At 46.4% G+C, this 10,838-nt stretch overlaps 4 protein-coding genes across 4 annotated transcripts; 2 read left to right on the top strand and 2 right to left on the bottom strand.

Moving 5' to 3' along the window:
* Positions 1–190: 190 nt before the first annotated feature.
* On the top strand, positions 191–1,355 carry N7483_008688 (putative alpha-1,6-mannosyltransferase subunit; the record flags this gene model as incomplete). The annotated part of the gene is made up of 3 exons (XM_057092115.1): positions 191–485; positions 624–1,057; positions 1,122–1,355. 3 exons carry the CDS (start codon positions 191–193, stop codon positions 1,353–1,355), a joined length of 963 nt encoding a protein of 320 aa, XP_056943289.1.
* A 442-nt stretch (positions 1,356–1,797) lies between these two features.
* On the bottom strand, positions 1,798–2,870 carry N7483_008687 (trans-2-enoyl-CoA reductase (NADPH) TSC13; the record flags this gene model as incomplete). The annotated part of the gene is made up of 3 exons (XM_057092114.1): positions 1,798–2,480; positions 2,550–2,765; positions 2,837–2,870. 3 exons carry the CDS (start codon positions 2,868–2,870, stop codon positions 1,798–1,800), a joined length of 933 nt encoding a protein of 310 aa, XP_056943288.1.
* Positions 2,871–3,854: 984 nt separating this feature from the next.
* Positions 3,855–4,289, bottom strand: N7483_008686 (uncharacterized protein; the record flags this gene model as incomplete). Its single annotated transcript, XM_057092113.1, has 1 exon — positions 3,855–4,289. One exon carries the CDS (start codon positions 4,287–4,289, stop codon positions 3,855–3,857), a length of 435 nt encoding a protein of 144 aa, XP_056943287.1.
* A 2,262-nt stretch (positions 4,290–6,551) lies between these two features.
* N7483_008685 (peroxidase/cytochrome P450 family protein) lies at positions 6,552–10,153 on the top strand (the record flags this gene model as incomplete). The annotated part of the gene is made up of 7 exons (XM_057092112.1): positions 6,552–6,803; positions 6,879–6,976; positions 7,043–7,091; positions 7,143–7,335; positions 7,396–9,574; positions 9,643–9,769; positions 9,833–10,153. The coding sequence occupies 7 exons, from the start codon at positions 6,552–6,554 to the stop codon at positions 10,151–10,153; spliced, it is 3,219 nt and encodes a 1,072-aa protein (XP_056943286.1).
* Positions 10,154–10,838: the final 685 nt, after the last annotated feature.

The following is a 10,838-nucleotide window of genomic DNA, read 5'->3' as shown; positions in this document are numbered from 1 at the left end:
GGATTCGGCCATGGGAACACCCAACCTTCTAGCCACTGGGATCTCACTTTTGCTTCAACAATCATTTTCACAGACCACCTGTGACTATCTTCTGCAATGATTCCTTTTCCTTGATTGCAAATTTCCAAGGTTGCTCTTCCGAACTGCCTCCTCATCCTTGATCTATCCCAGCGCGGGGGATAAACTCGCCATGCAATTCGCAGTGCCGCCGCGGAAGAGCCCGCATCCCCTTCCCGGCGCCCGCTCGTCTCGATTGCCTCTCTATCGAAGAAAACAGCTCAAGACGATCGGGTTATTTGCATTCGCTCTTCTAGTCATCCTCTACCTACTCACTCACCTCTCTTCCTCAAGCTCATCCTCTATCGTGACGCCGGCTGGTACGGCAGGTCCAGTGGTGATTGTGACGTTACTCGATCGCGAACATTGGAGTGAGAGCTATATCAATAAGATTATTGCCAATCGCGAGGATTATGCAAAGCGTCATGGTAAGTACTAGTACAAGCCACTGTGTTCTTGAGCTTCAAGGCTGGTTCTTATTTGAGTCTACTTCCCATGATCGCGCCGAGCTCCACATAATAACAATACTTGTACTCCTGCTAACGGCACCACTTCGACCTGAACAGACTACACAAACTTCTTCGCTACTTACTCCGAATATGACGAAGCAGTCGGCGACGCCCCAAAGAGCTGGGCAACTATTCCAGCTGTCCGCCACGCAATGGCTACACATACTCACGCCGCATACTTCTTCCACCTAAGCCCGCACGCCCTCTTCATGAACCCGAGTAAACCACTCAAATCGCATATCCTGGAGAGAAACCAACTCGAATCGATAATGCTGAAAGATGTTCCGGTCGTGCCACCGGATAGCATTATCAGGACATTCGCGCATCTCCGAGAGAAGGATGTGGATTTCATCACAACACAGGATAGCGAGGATCTTACTCCGGGTAGCTTTGTCCTGAAGAATGGAGACTTTGCGCGATATCTTCTGGACTTGTGGTTTGAGCCGTTGTTCCGGAACTACAATTTCCAGAAAGCCGAGATTCATGGATTGGTAAGATGGCTTCATCCTTTATGTTTGTGGTTCTTGTGCGCGATGCTAATTTTATCTGCTGTAGGATCATATCATTCAATGGCATCCGACTGTTTTGGCTAGGACTGCTCTTGTTCCCCAGCGTGCGCTGAATGCGTACAGTAAGGACTCGCGTGGTGCCGGCCCCGATGGAACGTATCAGGATGGAGACTTTTTGATTCGATTTCCTGGATGTGATGATATGGAGGGCAAGGAGTGTGCGGAGCTGGAACCTTACTACATGATATGGCAAAAGAAGCTCAAGAGTATACGATCTTGATATCTGGAGCACTATCTATGATTTGGAAGAATCAGCTACCGTTATCCTTGCTATGTATTATGCTTTCTTCTCTCTGATCTTGTTGGTGTTTGGCGCAATAGATGGTTCTCATATAGCGAACTTCTTATGTATTTCTTTTACTCAAGCTTGGTCTTGATTTGCATAGGCCATAAGAAATGGAAAAAATGGTCATTATTTGTCTTTCTATGTCCACCTAATAGAATACATGCCTCATAAGCTATCTCACTAAATAAGGGATAATAATTAGCCTGTAATAAGGCCTCTCAACCTTGGAAGGAATATTCTCCACGAGATAATTTTATAACCTAATCCTAGAAACGACTGATGTCAAATCCGGTTCCATCATGGATCTTGTTCACAATAAGAGTGTCGAGTACTGGTCTTGCAGAATACAGCCAGGTCCCATTAGCAAGATCAGCATTTAGCAGATGTAAGCCAGAAGAACAGTCTTCTTCTTCTTGTACTTCTCTCCAAAGTCCCGACGGTAGCGCTTCTCCTTCTTCCACGCCCAGCTCCACATCTGCACACCACCAACAAGAGTGAAGATCAACACACTCAGGTTCAACTGGCTAACCATGAAGATACCCAACCAAGCCAAGATCTCAAACATGTAGTTGGGGCAAGTAACAAGGTTGAATCCAAAGCCTTTGGGAATACCTCGCTCAGTGGTACCAGGACGACGCAGATCGCGGAGCACATAGTGAGCGTTCAGGTTGGCCAATTCACTGAAAACGAAGAGCGCCAGACCAGCGTAGGTAAGGATAGCATTGGGGCTTGAGGAGGCAGCGGCAGAGTCGGGGCGGAAAACCCAGTAGGCGATGTTGAAACCAGCGAGAGCCCAGTAATGGGCGCTGTTCTTGAAGATGTTGCGGGCGGGCATGGTTGCGTTGCTGAAACGGTGGACGCAGATGGTCTCGTACTCACGCTTGAGGAAGTGGAGTGACAGGAGGCCACAGACGAGGAGCTGGATGTCCGAGGGTTCCGGGAGAGGTTGGTCAAAGTTGAAGTACAGGAAAGGACGGAGGGGGAAGAGGAAAAGAGCTGGGATTAGGAGGGGACCCAGGTATTCGATGATGAAGACGGTGCGCCATGCGATTTGAGGGCCTTTAGATATGGAAGGTTAGTTCTCTTACTCTCAGATTGGAGGTTGGGTTGCCGGGTTTCTGTACATACCCAGGTCCTTGACGTGGATGACACTCGAGTTGCGCAGGCCGGTCTCGTCGACGGTGGTGTCCTTTGCATTGGGAACAACGGTACGGTCGCTTCCCTTGGTGATACGAAGACGGTGCACGTTGGCACCAGAGGCCTCAGCAATGGCGTTGTGCAGCTGTTCGCCAGTGGCATCAAGGTCAATCTTGAGTTCCTTGGGGAGCCCGCGGATGGGTTTGCCTAAGTGAGATTAGTTTCGCTGGCTTTGAATTGTTGGGAGTTTCATCGGCGAGAAAATTTAATTGACATACCGCGAGGCTCAACGACGAGTGCGATCTTGGCCATTTTGATTGAGGGTCTACTCAAGGTAGATAGATTGAAGCTACAGGCTACGGGGGAATTTGTTGGATATCACGTCGATCAATGGTGGGACACACGTGATTCGTTACGACCGAGGCTGCAGTGAGGGATCCGTGCACGGGACAGCTTCCAAGGTTGGAGCCGTGTTTATATTGGTACGCGAAGGGCTTCAGGGTATCAAGGACACTATATGCTATACGAGCAGACTAGGATCTAGAAGCTACAAGACGACCATTTCTTCTCCAAGCGACCGGGCAAGCCGATGCAGTTGATGAAAAAAGGAGGTTCGCGTCGATCGGGGTAGTGTAAGCCCGATGACACTGTGCACCCGGCATGCGCAAGCACAGAGGCCAGGTACGAGATCCAAAAATGAGAATAATCAATGTGTTTCCCGTAGGAAACTTTCAGAGATTAAACTGAAAAGAACAGATACTACACTTGATCTAAGCCAATTGGCAAAGAGAGCTGGAAAAAAAAAGAAAGGAGGAAAGTTGGAAGCTGGGAAGAAGTATTTATGTGGTTGCGGCCACCGCTTTCAACACCGCCTTTTTTAATTTGCCACTACAATAGAATCTGGTAGAACCTTACTATGGAACCACAGTTGCTGCCTTGAATGTAAGGGGCGCAAACAATACTGCTCCAGGCTCCAAGGCTGCCCAGGTCCAGTGCATTCTATTATTTCACACCAACACTACCTACGAGTTGCACCTAGGTATAAACCTACTACGGATCAATTACTTGAAGCCATCAAATTCAAAATCTTTGTATATTTCCCAAATCCCAGAACTATCAATCTATTCTCTGTTCTACTACAGTATATCCCTGAACATGAAAACATAACCAAACAGGTACCAGAATGTACTAGACTAGAACTCGATGCAATTGAGAGGGCTCTATGTAGCTGTCAGACTCAAGCTAATCAGAAATATTCCGGACAACTTGAAACCTAGTACAAGACAGCCGCAAGAATTAACACTGGCACACCATGCAACCAGGACCCCGATCCAGGCGACGAGAGGTCATATGGAGGTCGCGCCAGACCTCGTAAGTGCCTTGATCAAGATAGCCATAGTTCTGGAAGCGAAGAAGCATATAAGATGCCCAGCATTGGCAGCTCTGCGCAGGGACAGCTTTAGCCATGGCAAGTATAGTGGACTTTTGACAAATAGGAAGGCGGACAAGAAAGTCCTTGGAAGCGAAGGACCAGCTATCGAAGCGCTTAGCTGGCTCAATCATAACCTCATATTGGTTGTCCTCGTTAATAACACTGTGAAGCCAAGTGCATTCCGGACTTCCTGGATGTTGCATAAGAATGATCCAGTGCGCGGGCGCGCACTGGCAGCCCTTGGTAATGGCCAAGTAGAGGTTAATGTGTGCAAAGTCAAGATTATGAGGAGCAGACATGATTGCGATGGGTGTATGTAATCTTCTTGTTATCAACTTATAGGGTTCAACTGGAGAAGATTGCAATGATACTTAGCTGAGAATGGATTGAGTTGGATGATTGTGATGATTGTGATGAGACTTCTGCTCGTCGGAGGAGGTTGTTCTTATACTCATGACTCGAGGCTATGATCCTCATATTCGTGGAGCTGAACAAAGACCAGGAAGTATTCTTGTTGACTCGATAATAAGAAAGATGTCTCATTATGAAAGGCATGGTCCTTTGTGAGATAAAGGGTCGTCTTTAGATCATTGACAGAATTTTGAATGGCTTAGTGCTCAATGAAAGGATCTTGGATAGAACACAATGCCTTCAATGGTTTGAGAAGAGCAAATAATACCTAAGCACTTGGGCATGATCAAAATAGTCCACAATAAAACCTTATTCAGCTTCTTTGTGATCATCGAAATAGTTTCCTTCTCAGCTGTAAGAGTTTATTTAGATGATAAAGAGATGAAGATAATGGAAATGTGCACCTTCAACCTTTCAATAACATTCTGAGTCGGCTTTTACTCGGGTTTATTTTGAGAGAATCGGATGCATGAATATTACCTAGGTAGTGCACAAATCACTATTCATAGTACCAATGACAAGGGTTCCAGTCTATTATACTCTTGTGAAGGTACAACTGAGCTCTTCCAAGGCTGAAGGGCATTAATTGTCACCATAGAGTACCAGTCTCTACTTCGTCAACTGGTATGAGAGGACATCGGCTCCACCCAGGCACCTGGGTACATTAGATGTTCATAGTGATGACTCGGAGCCACTTGAAGTGCACATGTGGGTCCTCGAGGCTGTGTGTCCCTTTAACTAAACCCACAATAGTTAGCCTGTAAAATAATAATAAATATTCTAATCCGTAGAGTGTTGAATTGTTTGCTTTTAGACCGATGCTGCCTCGGTAAGGCTGGCCGAGTCCAAATTGAAATCATGATACATCACCAATTATCACAAAGAAAGTCGTCAGGCGCCCCTTGATGATAACCACTAGAATGACATGGATTAGTATGGACTCTATGTGTCATAAGACTCCGCCCCTCGAGAGGAATCAGGCATGATCCATGGAACATTCAAGGATCACTAGGCTCATTCAGTCTCAAAAGTGAGATTATTGTAGTGCAAATGTAGAACCGAGCCCCACTGAGTGCAGATCGCCACTGGCTAAACATTGTGAGCTGAGTCTTTCATGCACCAATTAAATGTAATTGAATTAACTATTCTGCAGCTAAGGTCAAACCAGGCAACACATCCTAGATAAGCCTACACGGCCCCAGGTTGCCCCCTCGGGGGCCGTCAACCCTGCACGTTGTTGATTCGCTAGGAATAATACAAATATGCAACACACACATCCATAGTTACGGATTACTCCGTGCATCATGATGACATGAATAAAATACCCCGTAGAAAGTATAGTCGAGAACGTGCGAATCCAATCCATTTCACATGGGATTTTGGATGCACTAATGAGAATCAGTCCATTTCTCTTTCACTTGTGGGGCCACACTTCGGCTGTCATTGCCAATGCATATCCGCAGCCAACGCCCAGGTTTCTTGGGCGGCCAAAGGCTGAAAGTCTAAGTCAAATGGAGACTAGATGGAGACTAGATGGAGCACTTGAGACTGGGCTGAGCGGAAAATGGAGCCGTGACAGGACATTCAGCTCTGGTTGCCGAAGAAAAGTAATAAGTAATAACTAAACGGTTATAAGCCACCAATTACCCTCCGATTGTATCCCATGACACTGAGTTGGATTTATTTTCACCTTGGATCTTGTTCATAATTTAATCATTGCGTTTTTTGAGTAGTGGATTTTGCGAGATTATCAGCTTTTGATTCGTGATTGATTGATTACTTTGTCTGACACAAAAAAACTTCCCGGTTACTCCGTCTCGCAATCAATTCTTGGGGCTCTTATCACCAGATCAGTCCATTGGTAGGTCATTTTCCTTTTTCAAATCATTTGATTATCTTCCCCAGATGAAAATAACATGCGAACTGGTGTTTGTTTCGGACGAACCTCGGCTTTGGTTGGTTCCTGGAATTTATGAGAATATGACCCAGAGCTGTCTATTTCAACGCTAACATTAAATGCCAGATCATTGGCAAGACTGATCCATATACTTCGATCATATCGATTAGCTCTTTTCCATACGACTACATCAACCTCAGCAGAACCATTCCAATAGCACTAGTTCAATCTTGTACATACTTTCAAGCCCACCATGGCCAACGAAACCAATGGTCACGAGAGCAAGATCGCTCAGGTCGAACAGGTCGTCGCTGCATCACTGAGACCCTTGCCAGCTAAAACCGGTGATGGAACCTATGTCAAGGAAACCAAAACTACAGGCATCATCAAAGATTTGGGCCACGTTCACCTAAAAGAGGTGAAGGCACTTGTTGAAGTTGTCAAGGATTCGGTTACCGGGGAGCCTTGGAATGATCGGGACTACATCATGGAACGAGTCATTCAGGTTTGTTTATCTTGAAAATATCCAAGGAAGCTTCAAGCTTGTTCTGGAAATACTAACATTTATATTCTTTAACAGCTTGCTGCAGGCCTGCCGTCCACTTCTCGCGACGGCAAGGATTTGACAAACACTTTTCTGACTACTCTTTGGAAAGATTTGCAGCATCCACCCATTTCGTGAGTCCTCGCTCTTTCGTCAGCAAAATGCATCCTTTGCCTGAATATGCATACTTACCAGAATAGTTATCTTGGTCGTGATTCATCCTACCGCAAAGCCGATGGATCTGGAAATGTAAGTTGCCTTGAACATCTTGAAGAACAACGAATCTCATAAAAATGATAGAACCCATTTTGGCCAAACATTGGTGCCGCAAACACCCCCTACGCAAGAACTGTCCGACCAACTATTGTACAGCCTGTTGCCCGGCCAGATCCAGGCACTCTGTTCGATAGCTTACTTGCTCGAAAAGAGTTCAAAGAGCACCCGAACAAGATTTCAAGTGTGCTGTTCTATCTTGCATCTATTATTATTCACGGTAGGTTTGCTCATAGACACAAGCATTGGGTGAGCTGATAATTAATATGGGGGAAAACAGATCTTTTCCAAACTGACCCTCGAGATGGCACTGTTTCCAAGACCTCATCTTATCTTGATCTAGGACCTCTCTATGGTAACAACCAAGACGAGCAAAATGCCGTTAGAACCTTCAAGGATGGTAAGCTGAAGCCAGATGTCTTCTCCACAAAGCGTGTTCTCGGATTCCCTCCTGGTGTTGGCGTCTTGCTCATCATGTTCAACCGCTTCCACAACCATGTTGTGGAGAACTTGGCCGCGATCAATGAGAATGGTCGCTTTACGAAGCCAGCCGAATCGAATGAGAAGGCATATGCTACATGGGAGAATGACCTCTTCCAAACTGGACGCTTGATCACCTGTGGCCTCTACATCAACATCATCCTGAAAGATTACGTTCGTACCATTCTCAATCTGAACCGCACAGACAGCATCTGGAGTTTGGACCCACGAGCGGAAATCAAGGATGGCTTGCTGGGTGATGCTCCGGCTCAGGCCACTGGAAACCAGGTCTCGGCAGAGTTCAATCTTGTCTACAGGTGGCATTCTTGTATCTCCGCCCGAGACCAGAAGTGGTCTGAGGACCTCTACAAGGACCTGTTCAAGGGTGATGACCCAAACACACTCAGTCTGCCACAGTTTGTTCAAGGTCTCTATAAATGGGAGGCCACCCTTCCAGAGGAACCCGAGAAGCGTCCTTTCGCAAATCTTCAGCGACAGGCAGACGGCTCTTACCCTGATGATGACCTGGTCAAGATCTTCCAGGATAGTGTCGAAGATGTTGCTGGTGCCTTTGGGGCATCGAATGTGCCACCTATTTTCAGGGCTGTTGAGATCCTCGGTATTAAGCAAGCGCGTTCATGGAACCTGGCTACTTTGAATGAATTCCGATCCTACTTCAGTCTGGCTCCATACAAGACCTTCGAAGAGATTAATTCGGACCCAGAAATTGTTGACCAGCTCCGCCATTTCTATGATCATCCCGATCTAGTCGAGCTCTACCCTGGTCTTATTGTGGAAGATGCCAAGAAGGCTGTGGTGCCAGGTAGTGGCTTGTGTACCAACTACACAATCTCTCGAGCAATTCTCTCGGATGCTGTCTCGCTGGTCAGAGGTGATCGCTTCTACACCACTGATTATACTCCCAAGCACCTTACCAACTGGGCATACAATGAGATCAACTATGATACCTCAGTTGATCAAGGCCAAGTCTTCTACAAGCTGGCTCTGAGGGCCTTCCCCAATCACTTCAGTGGAGACTCTGTCTATGCTCATTTCCCAATGGTTATCCCGAGTGAGAACCAGAAGATCCTGAAGAGTCTTGGAAAGGGTCATATGTACAGCTATGCTGCACCTAGCTATACCCCCATTCCGACGATCATCAACTCCCAAGCCGCATGCCGAAGCATTTTAGAGAACCAAGAAGCTTTCAAGGTGACTTGGGGTAAGACGATTGAGTTTCTCGTTCATCGCGATGGTCATCCATACGGTCGCGATTTCTGTCTGGCTGGAGATCGTCCGCCAAATGCAGAATCCCGTAAGATCGTCGGTGCTGCGCTGTACCGAAACAAGTGGAAGTCTGAAGTCCAAACTTTCTACAGAGACATCACAATTCAGCTACTCAAGCGGAACTCTTACAAGGTGGCTGGTGTAAACCAAGTGGATATTGCCCGCGATGTATCCAATCTCGCACATGTCCATTTCTGTGCTCATCTATTTTCCTTGCCACTGAAGACTGAGTCTAATCCCAAGGGTGTCTTTTCTGAACTCGAGCTTTACCAGATTCTGGCTTTGGTCTTCACTTGCATCTTCTACAATGTGGATGTCGCCAACTCTTTCAAGCTTGAGCAGGCTGGTCGTGCAGTCGCTCAGCAGCTGGGAGAGTTGGTCATGGCCAATGTCGAGGTAATTGATAAGAGTGGATTCATTGCTAATATCGTGAGCCGCATTCATCGACATGATGTACTCAGTGACTACGGTGTTCATATGATCCAGCATCTCCTCAATAGTGGCATGCCCACGAAGGACATTGTGTGGACGCAGATCATGCCATCGGCCAGTTCGATGGTTGCCAATCAAGCACAGCTGTTTAGTCAAATCCTGGACTTTTATCTTGAGCCACAAAATGCCGCTCATCTTGCCGAGATTCAGCGGTTGTCTAAGGAGACTACCCCAGAGTCTGATGAGCTTCTTCTGCGATAGTAAGTATCATGAACCTTCGAAATTGCGAGAGTTATTATAAAGTGGATATCATATTAACGTATATTAGCTTTATGGAGGGCGCACGGATCCGATCGACTGTTGCTCTTCCGCGGGAAGTTGCCAAGCCCACAGTCGTCGAAGACAATGGCGTGAACGTCACGTTGAAGGCAGGACAGGAAATAGTTTGCAATCTGGTATGTCTCAATAAGAGGTGTCCTACACTCAGGGTGAATGTTGTTAACAAGAAATTTGTCTAGGTCGCCGCTGGTCAGGATGCAAAGGCATTCCCAGATCCCGAGACGGTCCGCTTAGATCGGGACATGAGCAAGTATATTCACTTTGGATCCGGTCCCCATCAATGCCTGGGACTTGAATTGTGTGAGACTGCTCTCCCTACTATGCTCCGTGTTGTTGGTCAATTGAAGAATCTTCGCCGTACTCCAGGTCCACAAGGGGAGGTGAAGAAGATCCCAGGCTCCTTCGGGATCACGATATATATGGATGAGGAGCAGAGCAACTATTCTCCATTCCCAACGACGATGAAGATCCAGTGGGATGGAGAACTGCCAAGTCTGTAGTGGGCGGAAATGAATTATTTTGTATTGCTGTAGGAATCTGTATAGTTTCAATAGTTTCTTTCCCCAAGAATCATGTGTTCGGTAGCATCGCATTCAAGTCTCTAGTTGTCCAAGGTTGGGAATCAACTCTGTATAATAAGACGACGTTTGTAGATAAACCACCGGGGTAATTTAGGGTTCTATCTGTTGAAAGCATAATAAATATTTCAGCTTGGAATCAAACGAGTTATAAATCCTGGAAGTTTGAATAGTAATATTTAATGAAAGAGACCAAAAGAGAGTGTACAAGCCTGGATTATACAAAGAAACGGGGAATGCCTTGTAGCCTTGACCGCCTCCAGCGGGGAACCGCCCAGAATTACACAGCTTTAACTGCCGGCAGAGACCACAGCTCATCTTGGACGAGAATCTTCTCTTCATCTTCTTTTCCCCAACCCCTCTCTCTCATATCTTCCCCCCATCACCTTCTTCTTTACCTTTCTTCCTTTTCGGTCTTTTCTTGTCAATAATTAGTTGGGTTAAACGTCCTGCACCGTTTCCCTGACTGGCTTTGACTTCATTGACCGTCCCCGAATATCTCACCACCTCTTTATTACCCCATCAGTTTCTCAACTGAAACATCCTTCGCGTTAGATAAAACCTTCACTTGATAAAGTCAGTTTCATATCGAAAAAATACCCGAGAG

The sequence above is a fragment of the Penicillium malachiteum genome (assembly GCF_028827825.1).
Source record: "Penicillium malachiteum strain IBT 17515 chromosome Unknown utg000004l:1.0-4883003.0:1.0-4884900.0, whole genome shotgun sequence".
NCBI classification, from domain to species: Eukaryota; Fungi; Ascomycota; class Eurotiomycetes; order Eurotiales; family Aspergillaceae; genus Penicillium; species Penicillium malachiteum.
This window is presented reverse-complemented; position numbering and strand designations above follow the sequence as displayed.